A 20,855-nucleotide genomic window follows, 5' to 3' on the forward strand; every position below is an offset into this window, starting at 1 on the left:
CAATTTGTTGATGGGTGATGCCTTAGAGGGCCAGGACAGGGAGGGTGGGAGGGAGTCGCGGGAGAGAGGGGGTATGGAGATATATGTATAAATACAGCTGATCCACTATGGTGTACCTCAAAAGCTGGTGCAAGAGTGTAAAGCAATTATATTCCAATAAAGAGCTTAAAAAAAAAAAAAAGAAAAGAAACAAATGACCTCGGAACCAATATATGGGGAAAGGCCTTGGCTCATTTATAGGACAGGGAGACTTTGTTGCATGGTGAAAAGAAGGTGAGTTTGGAATGGGAGAGATCAGGATTTGAAGTCCTTATTTTATCTCTTATTAACCATATGATCTTTGTAAATTTCATTGTAAAAGTCCTTATTTGTAAAAGTCTCTATTAACTATATGACCTTTGTAAATTTCATTAAGAATCTCAGCTATCTCATGTAGAACAGGGATGTCTTAAGAGCCGATTACTAAGACTGAGATGAAGATTAAATGAGATAACACACTAAACACCAGGTATATAGTATATATTCAATAAATATTAGCTGCCTTCATGATCCTTTCCTATACTCTGGGGCTTGTCTTACCTTACGTGCTCTTGGATAACAGAGCTCCATCCATAAGCTCGTATACAGTTAGTTTATTTTGGGGAGTGATCTCAGGTAACAGGAGTGGGGGGTCTGAAGAGGGAAAGCTTATGTAAAGATATGCTGTAGGGTCTGTTTTTACAGTGACCAGCTGTTGTCTGAGGAGCATATTAAATGTGCCTCAGGATTACTCACCAGAGGAAAAGAAGTAAGGAGAGTTTATCTATGGGCACTTTGCTCCACCTTATCCGACTGGCAGGTTAACTCTCACTTCTGGTTGGCAAGCCTATGAGTGCTGGTTTCCAGCAGCTATCATAATACCACCACTGCAAAGCCAGACATGAAAGGGCAGAAAGCCAGATCAGTGGTGCCCCTGGGGTGAGATGCTTTGCAGTTACACCTGTGTGAAGCTGGTTGCTGCAGCAATGGCTGTAATACAAGGTGGGCCAAAAGGATGGTGATTGGGGAGTGCATGGTGTATTCAGTAGAGAATGCTAACTGAAACAGAAGAGAGATAACTGTCCAATGATGGGCAAATCCTTCTTGGAAAGAAGGGGTTATTTTTAGTAAAATCATGTGCTAGCTTATTGATTTTTCAACTCAGAAGTGGAATATTTTTGAAGGTTACATGTACTATGATTCTTGATTTTTTGAACTAGGCTAGTTTTAGATTTTTGATGACCTATTTCTCTGTATGAAGATAAAATGATAAAACACATGATTTCCTCATTCTGTTAGGTTCTTTTGGCTGCAAGAGACTGAGGCTTTCTTATTTTATTTAAGGCGTCATCATTTAGGAGAATACGCATGTACAATAATCCAGGGCACATCTTGAGACAGGCATAGTTAATTCATGCAAACTCCAGTTTACTGGCTCTTCTGAGCAAGGAGAGGAATGGAACATTTAAAATGTGTGGGACATGCCTGTGGCAATTACATTTAATAAATGTGTACCCAGGAGTGACCCTAAGCTGGAAGATGGGTGTTTTCTGTTTCTTTTGTCATTTTCTTTTACAGTGGGAACATCACATGAAACCTTTGGGGAGTATAGATTACAGTGTTTAAAGAAGCATATTTTTCACACAAAATTTCTTCCAAAAGCAAGACAGCCACTTCATCTGGTACTCAATGAAAGAAACCATGATTTGTTCCAAAGCTAGAAGAAAAAAAAAATGATATTTCAGTCCCTATAGTGGCATTCTCTCAAAGGATTTTCAAGGAAATTATGACTATCTTGAATTTTTGTCTTATGCCCTCACTGTAGAATCTAAATTCTGAGTAAATATGTGATGCAAGTGACAAGCCAGACCAACAGAAAGAAAGGAAAACTAGTAATGCCAGTGCCTCTGAAATGTTTTAGTTTTCTTCTTTTTCTGATATGTTTCCCTCTTTATATTATTGATCTTTATTTTACTTTATGCTTCTTCTTTCTCCTAATTTTAGTTTACTCATAGCTTTGACATTCAGGACCTGTCATGGATCAAATTCTGTTTCAAGGCATCCTTTGACCATTCTCCTGCCAATGACCTAATTTGGTATGGGGTTGTGTGTGTGTGTGTGTGTGTGTATATGTGTGTGTGTGTGTGTGGCTTGAATTCCTGAGACTCTGTTTGACCCAACCCACCACTTTTAGGCTTTAATGTCTCAATTGTTGCTGACACACCTGAGAGTTCATCACTGTCCTAGAATTCCATCTGGGGATATGACAGGCTCACAGTGTCTTCATAGAGCTTTATGAAAAACAAACAGGCTATGGATAGGACAGTTTACATAAAAGGTGGCTGTGGCTCTGGCAGGTAATCTGAGAACTGGTCTATTTACCATCAGGTATCTAGTACAAAGAAAGTGTGTTCTCCACGTAGTAGTCGATAGTCAGCTAATATCCTATGTATCATTCAGATAAAAACACAGCCAGAATGGAAGATTCTTTAGCAAGAATTCTGAATCCAAGGTTCCTTGCATTTGGCTTCTCCTTTTGCTTTTGAACTTTTCCTGTTGTCTTCAACCTGGTAGACCTATTCTTTTTATTCTCTGACATTCTTACTTAACTCTCTTGATTAATAATAGATAAACAAACAAAAACACTCTTATTCTGAACATCCTCAATGAAAGTCAATGAAGTCAGAACAACTTAAAAGTTATGGGTTTCAAAATTAAAGTTCCTTTTGACATTTGAGAATATCCCAAGGTGATAAGGACAAGGGCTTAACCTCAATCAGGGCAAGGAGGAAATATTATGTGGTGACATGGCCATAAATCTGACCCTAGCCAGTGTGGACAATGTTTGGTTGGCTTTAATAAAAGTTCATTATTTGATCTATTAGATCAAAGTTTGAAGTACTCTCTCTTTAGAACATTGGTCTAAATAGTGAGAGAAACAGTATTACTTATTAAAAATTTGCCAATTTCTTGAAATTTGGTATATTTAAAGTGGACCATGTGTAAAAGAAAAAGGGATAAATGAGATGGTATGTTGCATGAAAGAGAAGATAAAATTCATCAGAATTTAATTTCTATGAATTTTTACTCATTAGACATGACTGAGCATGTTTCTACAGAGTAGAAAATATACCTTAGTATCAAGTTAGCATGTTCTGGAATCTATATAAATTCTTTCACCCTACAGGTACTTCAAGACATAATTCATTTTCTGAGAGGTGGTCTCATTTTCTTCTCAAATGACACATTTTGTTCAGGCATGTTAAAAACTGTACCTTAATTAAATTTCACATCTCTTTCCAACATGTACTATACTATATAGGCTCTATTAAAATATTCTCAATCTCATGACAAAGTTTAATGATGCAAAATTTGAATCATTGAAACAAAATTTAAAATGTATTCACCCATCTATACTCTCATCCTTAAACAATTAGTAAATGTTCACAATGGGGAGGAAAGAACCTCTTTGTATTTAAGATGTGAAGGTGAGTAAGAAAAAAAAAGTAACGTATAAACAATTATAATACAAAATAGTGTATATTAAATGTCATAACAAAGGTAGCAGTGATATGATTTCTGAGTTAAGTATGAGAGAAATTAGATGGATGCATCATATTAGCTGGGTGAAAGAACAGAGTCTTCATGATAAAATAGGTATTTGGATGATCCTCAAGGAAGAGGTAGAAGTTTATGGGTATTGGCCAAGAAGGGAGAGAATTAAGGCAAGAAAAATGAGGCATTGACAGGTTAGTCATAAAAAAAAAAAACAACATTTGGGGAAAGCTTAGATGAATGTGGATTTGTTAAAGGAAAATTCTGGACAATAGGGCCAATAAGGAAAACTGAGGTATGCATGTTTGGTACCTTCAGTGCCATGCTAAACAGTTTTGGTCCTTTCCTCTCTTCAACAGATGGGGCACAAATAGGTTATAAGAAGTATCAGCAATTAATCTGCTGATACAAAGTCCTCTTTGGTCCCTGAGACGGCATAATACAGTTCAGCTATTTATTCAGTTACATCTTAAAGACAAACAAAATCTTCCTCTATGCATCCAAACTGCCTTCAAGAGTCAATATAACCCAATAATGGAAAAGATGGGCTATTCTAAGTTCCACATTATTTTGCATGTCTATTATTCTTCACAAATTAGGTGCAATATCTTTCTTTGTTATTTGATACAATAACTCACTAAAGAGCAAACCCACACTTCATCCCCACTACTATCTGGTTTATCTGAGAGGAGCATCTCAGTGAAGCTGGAAGTTGGTGGGTTTCCAGATCTTGAGTCTCAGGAAAATAGATGTAGGTCAGAGAAAAAGATGGTTGTTCCACAGGCAATGCCTACATCTTTACCTGATAGATGCTTAGAGATTTTTGATGCTTGATAAGAGTAGAAAAATCTTAACTGCTGTTAATTAGGAGTTATGCTATCATTAATAGGCAACAGTCATCAGTCCTCTGGGTCTCCTAATAAAGAAGTATAGAGGAAGAGATACAAAAAATATTTGAAAGATTCAATAAAATAAAATTAAACACATTCAAACTTGGGTACTGAAAGCTGACAAAACTAGAGAGGTTTTGAATAGCTGTGGCAAGAAAAAAGACAAAACAGTACAATGAATATAACCTAGCTAAAGGGACACTTTGCAAGCCAAATGCAATGTACAGCACTTTGCACTTGTGGATGTTCAGTAAATATATATTGGTGATGACGAGAGTCAGAAGATGGTTTAAAACTTATGACATCAGGAAATGTGTTTTTAATTATTGGGTTTTTAAAATAAATCTAGACAGTTTCACCCATTCTTTTGGGGTTCTCATGGAAAAGTATACTGTACTATTTTCTGGGTCTCAGTTTTCTCGCTCGTAAAATGAAAGATTTGGACAAGGTTATAAGGTTATAGGTCACAAAACTATAGTCCAGGGGCTGCATCTAGCTTGTTAAAAGTGTTTGTAAGTAAAGTACTACTACATATAGTCATGCCTATTTGTTTACGTGTTGTCTATGGAAGCTTCTGTGTGACCACAGCAGAATAATGCAGTAGCAACAGAGACTGAAAATATTTACTCTCCATCCCTTATAGAAAAAATGTGCCTACTCTGGACTGGATCTCGCAAGTCAGTTAAAACAACCCACAAGTCTAAGAGTATATTCTGGTATTAATTAGAGCTGTCGTCTCCTTTGCAATTTGTCAGTGAAAGTCTTGCCAAATATGACACATTTGTATTCCTGACAAACACTGGATTGAGCGGTTTGCCTGTGCACAGTAACTTAGCAAGTACCTTGAGAGCCATAGTCTCTTCCAAAGCAAAACAAAGTCTAAATAACCCTTGTTCTTTCTCTCCCTGGGACTACACAATTACTGCTGCATTAAACTTGATTAGTTCAGACTTCATTAACTTTATTTGTTATAATTCAGGCAGACTGGGCTGCAATATACCATCATTGCCTTTTTCTTCCTTTAAGGATTTGGTGAAGATGTATATAATGAAAGAAAGGTTATAAGGAAATATTTTGCCTTACAAACTGAATCCTCTTGAATTACAGATTAAGCAATTAATCACAATGTTCCCCTCACCTCTACTTTTTCTGTTCATTGTTGAAACAGATCTCAAAGAATCTCCTCTCTGGAAGCTGTAGTTTGCCATTTGAATTAGAGACAGAATGACTGGTGCTTTGAATTCAAAAGAGCCAGTTTCCAATTCTAGATCTGAATCTTTGTCAAGTTCCTGAATCTCTTTAAGTCTCATAGCCCCCCCAATTCTTTGACCTTCCTCCCATCAAATGGTGGGAACTATGCACCTTCCCTTTGACCCTGGGTGGCTTGTGACTCTTCAACCCAAAGAGATGGTCTGTGTAACTCATGAAGCTCCATCATAAAAGATGATGCAGCTTCTGCCTTGGGGTCTGGAACACTTGCATTTGGAGCCCTGAGCCACCAGGTAAGAAGTCTGCCAACACCGAGGTCAACATGCTTTGAGGAAGCCACGCCACTTGGCACTTTTGGTTTTCAATTCATCTTGGAATCTGACAAGTGAAGGAAGGCGACCCCCAGTCATTCCATCCTCCAATCCTTGAGTCATGCCAAACTTTGAATCTTCCCAGAAAAGATCCCAGACATGGTGGAACCAAGAAAAGCCATCCTCATAAAAAACAAAATATAAAAAGAATCATAAAGTGGTTACAGTTTTAAGTCAACAATTTGAGGGTTATTTTGTTTCCCAACAACTGTAAGAAACTGACACATCATCTACAGAATGGAAATCATCATAGGAATTGTGATCCGGCTGTGTTGGAAGGACTAGATGAAATAAGAATACATAAAATACCAGAATGCCTAATCTATAATCAATAAATTGTAGCTATTAATGCTACAGTTCCTGAAAATAATTCTTTAACTCTGATTTTCTCATTGTGACTGGGTTCTGTATTCCTTTTACCCTTTCTCTGTAGCAGCCATACACCTAGCCTCACTGCCACCCAAATAGAAACTATGGGTTTAAAAAGAAAAGTTTATACTCTTTCATCTTAAAAATCAAAAACAAACAAGAAAAAAAAAAGATGGGTTTAAAAATAGCAAGCTTGGACATTCAATGAAGCAGACTGCTGGTAATACTTATGTATACTATTTAAGAAACTAAAATACAAATGAAAAGTTAATATTAGTTATATGTTTATTTACCATTTATTTAAATTAACATTTATTAAATGTCTACTATGTGTCAGAACCTCTGATATAGCCCATGATAGCCAGCCTTGGGGAAAAAAAATGCCTGCTTTGCCTTTGGCCTAGCAAAATAATTACTGCAGTTTCTGATTGAATAACACTATCCTTTCTAGCAAGCAGTTTGTGATCTAACTTGCATCTTCCCAGATCAGACAACAGACATACATTTGCATATATGATGAGGGGCAGTAAACAATCACCAAGTCTCAGGATTTCCTCATTGAAGAGTTAGGTCCAAGTGTTTCCTTCAAAGTTTTATCCTGCTCTTTTGTTTTGTCAGTAAACGAGGAACTGTAACATTTGTGTGGCAGAGACTTTGATCGAACAGCATGAGATTTAAATGCACGGTGAATGGAAGTGAAGTTTTTTATCCAAAACAATTCCATTCAAAGCCACATTGGAGAAGGGTACCAGTCCTGATGAGATCAACTGTGCCTTGAGACCACTCTGTGTAGACAATTTGTCCTGCACTTAAACCCAAAAACAAGCACTCTGGTAAATAATTCTTTGCTTCGGGATCATAATTCAACTCACTATTTGTTCCTTTGGAAGACATGAGCACCAACTTTGTTAAATAAGGCAGTAATTCTTCCATTATGTGGTGTCATCCCAATGGTTATGATCTTTTGCAGAACTCTTAACAGATTACAGTGGGATGGGGATGCAGAGATGTGCTGGAGACTGGAGGGAAGGTTGAGTTTTGCAGCAATTTGTTTCCCAGGAAGCCACCTCCTTCTGCAGACACTAGCAGGGAGAAAAGAGGATGCTGAATTTGGGGGAGTAATGGTGATTTGGGTTAAGTGCCAAGCATTGTTATAGGCTCTCCATGTACAATTTCCTACTTAATCCTTGTGATAACCCTACAAGAGAAATATTTATCTTATATTATCCAGAAGGGGAAAGTGAGGTGTAAGTTAAGTAACTTGCTTAATTTCAAGCAATTTGAGACCTTCTGAAGTGTGAGGATGCAGCTGTCTCTCAGGGGGAGCTGTTTAAGCCCTAAATCAAATGGTTGAATAGTGCGTGGACAGCTCTCTACCACATTCTTTTAAGAATAGTTACTTGTGGTTTCAAACACTTTAAAAATAATTTCAAGAGAATGCATGCTCATAGAAACTTTGAAGAATACTAGCTGATAAAGAGTAAGATGAACACCACCTTTAATCCCACTCCCTAGAAATAACCATTGTTAAGTTTCTGAAGGACTATGATTCCTTATAATCATTTTGCTATGACTTTTGACTTAAAAGTCTCCCTCTTGAACTAGAAATAGTGCACATTTATTTCTAACAGGCAGAAATTTATGAAGAAAAAAGTTAAAATCACCAATAATTCCACAATCCAGATATGTTAACATTTGGGGGAATTTTCACACAAATACATTCATAGATATTCATTTATATAGATTTATATATTCATGTATATAGATATAAGCATATAGTTTATACATAGTATATATTTTCTAACAATTTGACATCATACCCAATGTAGAGCTTTATATCTTTATAAATCCGTTATTATTGTCTTGTTAGAGAAATCATTCATTTAAATCAGATTTATTAAGAGAGAAAAAGGAGGGATGTAGAAAAGAGAAGGGATGTAGAGGAAAGAGTAAAGGGTGAAAGGACAGAGGAGAAAGAAGAGTAGGGGAGAGAGAGAAAGCAAGCCTAGTCATATTAATCATATGACTTCTGGCTTTATCAGCCCTAATTATAACTTCAGTCATTCATCTTCATCTTTCTATACATATGCTTTTGTCTGTTTAAATCTTTGTGAAGCATCATTACCAAAGATTAGATCCACAATGGGAATAAATTTATGTTGTACTAAATAGTGCAGAAGCAGACTTATATGCCTTGTGATCATGGGGTGTATCCAAATATCATGATCACCATGCTGGACATTGTATGCCACTTGTTGAGTGCTTCACCCTGAGAATACTTCAGAATTTATGTGAGGCATCTCATTTAATCTTTACCACTAACAGCGTAGGGACACTTTTTAATTTTATTTTACAGATGAGACGTCTGAGATTCAGAACTATTAAGTAAGTTCCCTGAGTTCTCGTAACTAGGAAATGATGCTGAGTTTTGAACCTAGGTTTTCTAACACTTTCTACCCATGATGACAGTCCTGGAAATTAGACTATATTGACCCTCTTGATCAAAAGGTAAGATTATAGCTTAGGTGTTTGGTAAATAGATTGACAATAGCATCACAGGCCACAAGAACATAGGAGTGTCACATTTTGGAAATGGACAGAGTCTTGGTTTAGAGTGTAACATCCTCATATTAAACATGATATAAATGGAACATAGAAAGATGCAATGACTTACCACCTACCAGGCTGTAGACTTATACCACATGACTTTCAGGCCAGTAACCTTTAGATGAAAAATAAATCATGACATAGATTGGCAGGAAGGCCAGTGCTCTAAACTAACAGCACCGAGACTAATTTGCAGTTTCATTCCCATGAATGTGTCGTATGACCTTAGTCAAGTTACTTAATCTTTCAAACCCTTAGTTTTAAGAGAAAAAAAAAGTAACTGTTTTTCTTTTTCTTTTTTCTTTTTTTTTTTGCCTTGAGGAAAGAATGGGGGTTAGAATAAGTGATTCCTAAAGATAAAGGCTGAAAATGCAGACTTCCCAGCTTCAATGTGGAGTTCAGCTCCAGCAGTTACAGACAGGCCTTCTCTTGAGTAAGTCACGCGACCTCGCTAAGCCTCATTTATCTTGTCCTTAAAATAGAGATAATAATAGTCCCTACTTGGGGGTTGATGTGATGATAAAATGATAATCTAAATAAAATGCCTGGCTCCTCATATGTGCTCAATAAATGATAATTATCTCAAGTCCCTTCAGGTTCTGAAATTAAGCATTACAAATCAGGAAATAGTGAATATCTACCATGTCCCCAAGGTCACCTACCAGAATCAACTCTAAAATTCATACTGCTTTCAGAAACTCTTCATTTCAACTTCACTGAGTGTTAGGCCTTTAATTTGAGAAAGTAATTTTTAGTTCATGTTTTTGTAGAATCAGAGAGAGAGGGAGAGGAAGCATACACATAGATCATTTTGGTATATGCCCTTCACAAGGTTAAATCTGTTAATTAAGTCTCTACAGGCTCTTCTCTCTCTTTAGAATTTCTATTTGAAACCTCTTCATTGTAAGTGCTGATCTAATTTATGGATTGCTTTACTTTCCTGGATCTTTTCTAGTTTGACTCTCACTTTTTCAAGGTAAAAACAAACCAGATATGCTATTGTCTTCAGCACTGTTATCAGAGGCAAGAATTATACTGTGGTGCTCTTATCTGATACTTTTGTGACATTCTGCAGTTTGGATACATTTTATAATACCGTACTGCCTTCAGATGGCATTGTCCACAGCTTTTCTCAACTACAGAAACTATTGGCATATGTTGATGTATTGACATAACTAATAATTATTTTCAGCTTTTCCACAAACAGTGAAAGAAAAGAGAATGGAGCAGTCATTACCAAGTACATCCTTAAAAGACCTGTCAGTTCTTGAGTTTTGAATTTTTGTAAGTCTTAAGTTTTTAGTTTTATCTCAAAATAGTCCTTGGTGATTTGGACATATTGGAAGAGTCACAGGTACATGAGATTATTTAGGCTCCTTAAATAAGGTAGGCTGTGTATTATAAATTTATGAAGAGAAATCTGTTTCTATTCTGTCAAAGTGAGTAACATGTTCAGAACAGGTTAAGGGACAGAAAGTCGATAGGGTAAGCCTATTCCCTCTGCCAAGATTATTAAATGTCTTTTATTACATATGATAAAAAATTCAAGGTGCCTAATCTGTAGCCAGTTCTATAGAGTTAGACTCTTTCATGTAGTGAGGACAGAGACTGACTTAGGGGATGGGGTTAATTTTGAGGAAACAAAAGGAAGTTGGGATGCTTGGAAGCTACCGCAGTAACTCACCAGTGATTTCTTATTGAGAGGTAACCTTTACCCAGAATACTCCTGTAACCTAAAAGCCATTCTAACAACGTGTCATTCTTACCACTCGGCTTGTCTTTGTCTCTGTGCTACCTAGACTGCTTCTACAACACCACCTAACACTAGTTTTATTTACTAGCACCCACTTTGTACCAGGTACTGTGTGTTGCATGTTGTGTGCAATATGCAATCTTGCTGTCAAATACCCTAAGAGAGAGCATCTGATGAGGTTGGGGTTAAATGTTCAGTATGCAGTGCTGAATGCCTTGTGAGCTGAGGTCTTAACCCAGGAAATCTCATAAGTTAATGTCTTATCTGTAGATGACTTCCTTCGGCTCAGGATTTGAATCAGTAGGTAACTACATAATTGTGGGACAAAGTATAAACCACTTCATGCTTTAAGTCAAGGAACCTCTTTCATTGCTTCATTGTGCAGGTGCCGTATAACAAGTAGGTATATTGAAGCTTCTTTCTATTTAGGGCAAAATGGAAATATTGAACTACTCTTGCTGATAGTATTAGTGTTATTACCACAACCCCTAACAGCTGAGATTTTATCAATCCCCTCCCCTATGCTAAAGACTTTCTCCTTTATGTAGGTGAAACTTGCTGACGTAGATATATATCACTGTACATGTTTAAAAGAAAATAATGTTATTTGTTCAAAATCTAAGGGGGTAGTTTTTACTTGCTTTATACATATAAATAAAGAGATTTGGGCTTTAGGAACTACTCTGATGTTTTACTCTAAGTGCCTGTCCTGATTTCAGAACAGCAAAAGGCAGGGATGGCTAAAACTGCACTGTAAGATAAAATATTACTTGGAGCAAAGAGTCCCAGGGCTTTTTATTTTGCGATTTGTTTACTCTGGTTTAGTACAAAAATCTTACCTTCTGAAAAAATATGTGAATGTTTTTTTATGCAGAATTATTTGTCTTTTATTTTTTTCTTGAAAGCTTCTATTCCTTTGGATGTCAAATGCACCAAATTAATATAAGTTGATGTGTGAATTTTATTCAGCTTCTTAAGACAAGAGAGGAAAAGTCTTAGTTGCATGAGATTTAGAGTTGCAAATGTTAAAGAATGTTGACAATAAATCATCATACATCTTAATTAACCTAGGAAATTTATTTGTAAAATGACAGAATTGAAGCTTTTTTTTTTCTTTTAATACTGCGATGTAATGGAAACTATCTTTAAATATGAGTCGGATATATGGATGGTGGTTTAGACTAAGCCATTGTTTCTGTGATACTGGGAAAATTATTTAACATTTCCTGTTTTGACTTAAGATTCCTTATCTGCAAAATATTTTGATAATATTATTTATTTCCTTCAAAAAATGTAGAACACATAATATTTTACACATATATATGTAAAGATATATATATATTATATCTTTGAATTGATTCTCCTCTCTTCTTACTATCACAAAATGCTGTGAGGAATAACTAAAAATTATTGAATGCACTTAGATTCCTAATAAAAAATGCCTAACTTATGATTATATATATTCAGACATTTATAAGTATTTGGGAATACAATCAGCCTCAATACATGTTAGTGTCTTTCTGGTACTTTCATGTTTCTTTCTAGTGGACCTTCTTTAAGTACTGGGCCTTTTGATTGAGTTTAGGACTGAAGATACTCTTCAGTACACTAAATCAAGAAACAATATTCTCAAGGAAATGCTCCTGCACTATTGGAGGGAATATAAATTGGTGCAGCACTGTGGAAAACAGTATGGAGGTAGAGCGTGGTTACCAGTGCAGGGTGGGGGACAATAAAGAGGTGGGGGAATGGTAGGTGTGTACTATTGGGTATAAAATAGGCTACAAGCATATATTGTAGAACACAGGGAATGTACCCAGTGTTTTGTAATAGCTGTAAATGGAGTATAACCTTTTAAAATTATATGTAGCAAAGAAACACACTTTAAAGATACAAATAGGTTAGAAGGAAAAAAAAATAACATTATCCCCTACAAATCCTATGCAGAGTTCATTTATGACTTTACCTTTGCTCCACAGTTGCCCTGTACTTACACAACTCACATATAGGAGGCTTTGTAGCAACACTGAATGCTGAAGATCAGCTCTCACAGGGCAAAGTTTTCAAACATTTTGCAAATTTCATCCAGAAGGAAACAAATGAAAACTTTAGCAATTGCTGTAGTCCCTTAGGGCTGAACATGACAGCTGTTTTAACATCTGGGAAGCCATGTCTTTCATCAGCTCAGCAAAAGAGCTGTAGACTGCTGAACATACCAGAAAGAAAGTGTGTATGAGCAAACTGTCTTGGAGCTTCCACCAGACAAATTGATCTAACAGCTTTGCTGCTCTGAATAGCTTATAACCATGAGCTGTCAGCAGGTTGAATCTAAGAACTGGGAATGTTTCCAGCTCTCCATTATTCTGAAGTCCCTGCTAGGGTCTTAGATTAGCAGTGTTTAAGGGTAATAGAAGTCCTACTTGATGATTAGTATTAGTGATCTGAAAAAAAAAATGTAACCCAATCAATTGGATTTGATGAGAGTTGATAGAAATACTACGTGGGTGGGAAGAAGGAAAGGGCTCTTAGAATGTTTTGTAGAAAAAATTATAGACTAAGAAACAATAATATACATACAGTTAACTCTTGATAAAGCAATATGAATGGTTTTGCCCTGTTTCTATCACTGGGTCACATGTTTAAATATACCTTGTAAGATCTCATTAATTTAATAAATCATTCGTGGCTCACATATATTTATTAAGCTCTTATTATATTAGTCATCTACTGTATGTTAAACTTGGGTTAAGTGCTGAAATATACATTACCTCCTCTCCTCATCAAACCTGATGGGGAGACAATTATTAACCACAGAATTCCAAGCAAAGTGAACAGTATGTGCAAATGTCCTTAAGCAAAAGGCACATGATAACTTGAAAGAGAGGAGAGTCATGGTACCAAAGTGGACAGGCAAAATCAAGGCAAGACTTTGCAGGCTGTCTTAACTTTAGAATTTATCCTAAGCATATCCAGAAGCTTTAAACAGGAGAGGAAAGGAGATATGATTAGATGTTCATTTATCACAGATGATTTTGGCAACCGAATGGGGGCTTGTGGGACAAGTTGGAGGACTGACTTAGGGATACAAGTGAGGAAGCTGTTGCTGTGGTCAAGGAAAGAGATGATGCTGGTGGGAGGATAAATTTTTATTGGAACACAGACACACCCCTTTATTTTGCATACTATCTATTGCTGGTTTTGAATTGTAACAGCAGCGTTGAATAGTTATGATGGAGACTGTATGGCCCACAGAGACTAAAATATTTACTATTTTACCCTTTACAGAAAATGTTTGCTGACTTATGCTCCATTCGTACATGAACTGATCTTATAACATTTGTTTACTTAGATGATTATAACACTCTTTCTGTGTTGGATATTTTACAACATAGAAAATGAATCGCATTGTAGAATTGTGAATTATTTTGTTAGTATCCATCAAAATTCTCATTGCATTAAAGGATTTAAAAAAGGTGTGTTTACTGATGAGAAATAGTTACTACAAAGGAGAGGAGAATTACATTCTCTAGGTCAATTTTTTAAAGTACATTTCCATTTAAGGGTCTCAAGAAGTGGAGAATTTGTATAAATTTTGATGTTACTTTGGATAAGAAATTTTGTTGAGCCCTATCTATCTCACATTCAAGAATTTCAAAGATGTCCTAAATGTGGTGAGTTGAAATGTTAAAATACATAAGTTAAGTCAAATATTTACAGGTGTTCTGCTTGCGGAACAGTGCATATGGTTAAATAAATGTACAGGCTTCTTTTTCACACACCCACCACATAGCTGAGATTCAGTTATGTATTTTTAACATATATTTATAGTTGCTAAAGTTTTTCTGATGCTACCTGGATATCACTTAGCAAAAAGAGGGATTTTTAATATTTGCCCTAAAGGCCTCTCGTCTTGATTGCTTGTTATAAAACCATTAGCCAATGTCAAATCAATTTTACTGGTTTCTTACAAAAAGTTTAGATTTGAATTACTTTTCACGAAATGATTTTCACAAAGCATGAAATTATCTCGGTACTGAGAATCACCCATTGAAATTATACTCTTGTCAAAATTTTCCTAATTAGTTATTACTCATGGCAACTGGCTCTTTTTTTCCTTTGAACAACTAGAGTTATCCATATTGAGAGAGGATGATGCTTCTGGTCACCAGTTATCACTGGAAACTGGCCCTATGAAAAGTCCTCTTGTGGCTGAGATGTCCCTTGTGGAGAGTGTTAAGCATATCCTTGACAATGACAGCAGCAGTAGCCACTTTCCCACTGCTAACAAGTGCCATGACTTACACGTATACGATTAGATGATGACCTGCATCCTGTACATTCCATTCCATATATATCTATGACCCCATTAATAATGAAAAAATGTCATCTTCACAAAGGAGAGAGGGTCTGAGTGTTCACTGTAATTTTATCTTCATCAGTACTGTCCTTCAGTATCCTAATGCAAAATTGGCCATTTTTTCACACTATGAAATTTAAAAAGATATTCTGCAAAAGGGATGTGATAAAGCAAGACCAAAAGAGTACTGCTTTAAAAATACTGAGTGCAAAAATTGAAGAATTAGGTTTTGGTAATTCTAAAGGAGGCAGGTAGATTTCTTCTTCAAACTTGAGTTCTCTCTCCCATTGCATCAGATGCTAGGATTATTTGCGATATTCTTCTTGAAATTTAGAAGAAATTATTGCACAATGTATCAAGAGTCTTATTAAGCGAAAGAATGGTCTCCACATTTCCATTCTTTTTTCCATCCTCAAATGCCTAATAAATATAAACCATCCCTGAGGATGCAGAAGTGAATTCAGATCTGGTTTCTAGTATCAATGATGAACTGACAATTAGCCAGGAGAAGAAGACAGATGGATAGGTCAGGCAGAGGGGACCCCAAGTGCAAAAACTTATTGTGAGAAAGAGTACAGTGTATATTATTTGTACAATGAATAAAATCCACGCTTTTTGTAGGGGCCTAGAAAGCTCTGTGTCATTGACCCCCTCTGTCCCTCCTGATGTTATTATTTTTCTGGTTACAATAAATTAACTTCCATCTCATAACCTTTGCACCAACAGTTCCCTAAGCCTGGAAAGATTTTTTCAGGTCTTAGTAAGGCAAGTTTCTTCTTAACCTTCAGATATTTGCTTAATTATTTCTTCCTCAGTGAGCCATTTCTTCATCCCTGGACTAATTTCCACTTCATTACTCTGTCACCACACTTTGTTTATTTGATTACGCCTACTATACGCCGTGATTTTATTTGGTTGTTAGTTCGCTTGCCCATTATCTTTCTCCCCCACTAGACTTTAAATGCCATGATGGTAACGAGTAGGTCTCTTTAATTCATAATCGTGCTCCTAGTGGCTGGAGATGAGGAGAAGCAGGAGATGGAGGTCTTCCTAGGACAAGAGCATCCCTCGGGAGCAAATGCTTTAGTGGCAGGGCCAGCCCTGCAGGTGTACCATGTATGCACTACACCCTGTCATCTGTGGCTGGTGGCACTTGGCCACCGTCTGAGACAGTGAGGGGAGCTGAGCGCTGGGAAGACACCCAGAGCCAAGGGCTGGAGTTCAGGGGAGTTTTAGGGCCGTGAAACTGTTCTGTAGGAGACTGTGATGGTGGACACATGACATGGTGCATTTGCCAAAACCCACAGAACTCACAACACGAAGAGTGGACCCTCACGTAAATGCTGGATCCTCGTTAATCATCACGTGTCGCTATTGCTTCATCAATTGTGACAAATGAACCACTTAAAGCAAGATGCTGGTAGTAGAGGAAATTGTGTGTAGGGTGGGAAAGGGGGTATATGGGAACTCTCTGCTGTCTGCTTAAGTTTTTTTATAAGTTAATTTATAACTGCTCTAAAAAAGAAAGAATGAGAATAAAACTTAGCCATGGTGTTTGCCTGAAAAAAAAAAATTGTGTTCCTAGAGCCTAACACAATGCTTGGTTCATGGTGGAAGCATAATGAATACTTATTAAATGCATATTCTAAAAATCTAGTGGATAAAATTCAGTGATGACGATGGATAGTTCATCTGAAGTCGAATCATACACACCTTGAAGACCTTATTAATAAATAATTTAAAGTATCTTAATAGCAAAAGGGAGCCGTGAATGGCTATGAGCTGCAGAGTTAAAACTATTAAGCTGCATGGACCCTCATTTTCTCTCTTCTTCAACTTATAAATACTTACATTTTTTTTTTTCCCTGTTTGTGGTCCCATAGCAGCTTCCTGCTACTGAAGTCTTCCATGGATTTCCAGCCAAGGATTGACAACTCCCTTATATGTGCTTCTATTATGACAGTTTTCTATTACCACAATTATTAATTTTTCTTAGGTGCGTTACCAGGAGATTTCTGAGCGACTGGAAAGTAAAGAGCCTTTCATACTGTTTCACCTAGTGTCTGCTATAGAGTAGGTGCTCAATAAATATTATAAAATGAGGCTTGAGTATGGTAGAGAGAATTTTGATACATTATTCTACAGGAGTGTATGGGCAGAAGAACTACAAATTTTGTTTTAGTGCCTTGAACAATAGATTTTAGAACCTTTACTACTGGCATGACATATTTTTAACCCTTCGTATTACTACTGACTTGATGAAGGCCAGCTTATGGGACAAGTTCATTGCCAAGGAAATCAAGGCTTTGTAGTAAAGGAAAATGTTATCGTATTAGCTGCATGCACAGGCAGATATAGTAAAAAACAAAACTCCATTTCCTTTATCTTACTGTGCCAGTAATTCTACCCTGACTCTCACCAGCATGTGCTGTTATTTCCAAGATCTTTGGGCGAGGCCGGTCTGGTTCACCCTAATCCACTGCAAGTATTATAGACTCTTGTTTCTTTTCTCTGTATTAAAGGGGACAAAGGCCTCCATTTCCATAGGTGTCTGGTGTATCTCCTCGTGTGCCACAATAGCATAGGCAGAAACCAGCACAATTTTGAGTGCGTCAGCGTTACTCAGACTCATGAAAATGGTCTTTTAAGGCAGAGATTAGGAACTGGTAGGCTATTTGGCTAGCTCAGAAGAATCTGTGGTTTCTATCATACAGTCTGACTGTAGCACAAAGACAAGCTTTATTGTTGATGGTTATGGTACATGTATAAATGAATAAAGCCTTAACCAAAGGAAATCATTTTGATGTTTTTTTTTTTTTTTTTTAAAGTCTGTAGTATATTTATGTGTATAAAGAGTTAACAAAGTGCTTAAAGTGTGGCCACAGGTTTGACAGAGACCTTGGTGATGGAGGGTTACTGGATAAATTTAAATGGCAAGTTTATTGTTGCCATTGAATCAATACATAACTCTTTTTCAGGCTCGAAGGTGAAAAGTAATATCAAACAAATGCTAGACAGCATCAACAAAAAGTTTTTCAGACTCTTGGTCAAAAAGATCTTATGGTTCACATTAAATCAGAGATTTGACATTTTTGATTACCCAGCTACCTCCCAGCAAACTGAAAACTGTCTCATGGATCCTGAACTCCCACAGTGCTTCTAGCTGGGTCTTTCAAGTTTTGCACCATAGGGTGACGACCAAAATAGTGATCGACTCTTGTAGATGGATGGTAAGTACTGAAACACTCTAAGAACAGTGCAATGTACATGGTACATATGCATTCAGCGTCCAGAACCATTGCTAGCACAGCCTTCCCCAAAGTGGTAGAGTTATAAAAGGATATACATTGACATTTCTGAAAAGCATGTATAATAGCATCCAGGTTGGAATCTATTCTGATTAAAGGTATACTGTTCAGGGAAGCACTGGTACAAGTTTAGTTCTCAAGAATTAACATCATGCAGCAAAGTATCTATTCCACAGCTGCCCCCCTGGATATGACCAGTTTTCTCAAAAATGGGTACTGCTTACCCATGGGGATAGGAGTTAAGCCACTGCAGAAACAACTTAAAATTTATCTCCTACTGTTGACAGGAATACACTCATCTTTGTATAGAAACAGTAGTATACTAACTGGTATCTAATATTTCAAGAATGTTTTGTCTATCACTGTACAGATACTGAAATTGGAGGGCATATTACAATATCAGCTAAGTCCATCAATCTTTATCTTTGATTTATGTGCCAGAAAAACATTTCACATTAACTGGCAGCTATGAAAAAGCAATCATCTTGAGACTTTGGTCTGCTCCTCTTGTTTTGAAAAATCCCATTCTGGTACTCAATTGTGGTGTAAAATTAACCAGACGAAACAGTGGTATATCTTTCCAAAAGGACGGGTGCTTAAGTGCTTTCTAGTATTTTGGTTGTCATTATTTGTCACTAAGTTACTGGTGCCAAATTTAAAGAGGAAGTACTTATACATATTAAGCACCACAGTGTACTTTATACATGGATACATACCCCAGTATCTATCTTTTTAGACAGAATACAAACTTTTTGCAGTAAGAACACATTTTTTTAAATGGCTTGGGTATTGGTTAGGGGTAGGAGGACTTGATACACAGTAGAATTTAATTTATGCTTCTTATTTTAGAAGTGCTTCAAATCCCTCAATAAGGTTCTGAAAGGTTGTCCAATTGAGTGGTTGGAATTCCTAGCATTTTCTCATAAGTTGATAAACCTCTTCTGGACAATTAGGTGGACAAGGCAAACATTTTCCTTCTTTTAATGTATTCACAAGACTTGTTACTGTCATCTGGCCATGAGAGTGACCCTGGCATCCCCATCACTGTGCTGTCCAGGCAAGAGTGCATAGAACAGATCCCGTGGATTGCTCCTGAGTGTGTGGATGACTCCAAGAATCTGAGTGTGGCCGCTGAAAAATGGAGCTTTGGAACCACACTCTGGGAAATCTGCTACAACGGCGAGATCCCTTTGAAAGACAAGACACTGATTGAGAAAGAGAGGTTCTATGAAAGCCGGTGCAGGCCAGTGACCCCGTCTTGTAAGGAGCTAGCTGACCTTATGACCTGCTGCATGAACTATGACCCCAACCAGAGACCCTTCTTCCCAGCCATCATGAGAGACATCAATAAGCTGGAGGAACAGAATCCAGACATTGTATCAGAAAAGAAGCCAGCAACTGAGGTGGATCCCACACATTTTGAAAAGCATTTCCTAAAAAGGATCCGTGACTTGGGAGAGGGCCACATTGGAAAGGTCAAGCTGTGCAGGTATGACCCTGAGGGGGACAATACAGGGGAGTAGGTGGCTGTCAAATCCCTGAAGCCTGAGAGCGGAGGGAACCACATAGCTGATCTGAAGAAGGAAATTGAAATCTTAAGAACTCTTTATCATGAGAACATTGTGAAGTATAAAGGCATCTGCACAGAAGACGGAGGAAACGGTATTAAGCTCATTATGGAGTTTCTGCCGTCAGGAAGCCTTAAGGAGTATCTTTGGAAGAATGAGAACAAAATTAACCTCAAACAGCAGTTAAAATATGCCGTTCAGATTTGTAAGGGGATGGACTATTTGGGTTCTCGGAAATATGTTCACCGGGACTTAGCAGCAAGAAATGTCCTTGTTGAGAGAGAACACCAAGTGAAAATTGGGGACTTTGGTCTAACCAAAGCCATTGAAACTGATAAGGAGTACTACACAGTCAAGGATGATCGGGACAGCCCTATGTTTTGGTATGCTCCAGAATGTTTAATTCAGTGTAAGTTTTATATCGCCTCTGATGTCTGGTCTTTCGGAGTGACTCTGCACGAGCTGCTTACTTACTGTGATTCAGATTCCAGTCCCATGGCGTTGTTCCTGAAATTGATGTGGTTTAAATCTTAAAAATTACAGAAAACACATTAGAGATTAGATATTTCAATTCTCCTTCGGTGGATTAAAAAATTCACTGAACTATTTATTTTCAATTATTTTATTTAATTAGGAAGCCATCAGAAAATTGCCGTATTTCTTTTTAGGAGAAGTTCTTCCAATGAGCTATTCTGTTTAGTAATCCAAAGAGGAAATGATTTTTTAAAAATAACGCCTCTTCTTCCACTGTCAGAAGGCATAATCATTTAAGAAGGGAGGGTTATTTTCTTTCCTTTTTTGTTTTATAGGCTACAGTTAAAACATTCAGCCCCAGGGTAATTACCGTCAT

The 20,855-nt window shown here is 37.0% G+C and overlaps 1 protein-coding gene across 1 annotated transcript in view; it reads left to right on the plus strand.

Moving 5' to 3' along the window:
• LOC130854183 (tyrosine-protein kinase JAK1-like) overlaps window positions 1-20,539 on the plus strand; it is a 68,841-nt gene extending 48,302 nt beyond the window's left edge. The window contains 1 exon segment of the mRNA XM_057736944.1: window positions 19,391-20,539. Coding sequence (XP_057592927.1) covers window positions 19,391-20,539 — 1,149 coding nt within the window.
• Window positions 20,540-20,855: the final 316 nt, after the last annotated feature.

This window comes from Hippopotamus amphibius, chromosome 5 (genome assembly GCF_030028045.1).
Source record: "Hippopotamus amphibius kiboko isolate mHipAmp2 chromosome 5, mHipAmp2.hap2, whole genome shotgun sequence".
Classification (NCBI taxonomy): Eukaryota; Metazoa; Chordata; class Mammalia; order Artiodactyla; family Hippopotamidae; genus Hippopotamus; species Hippopotamus amphibius.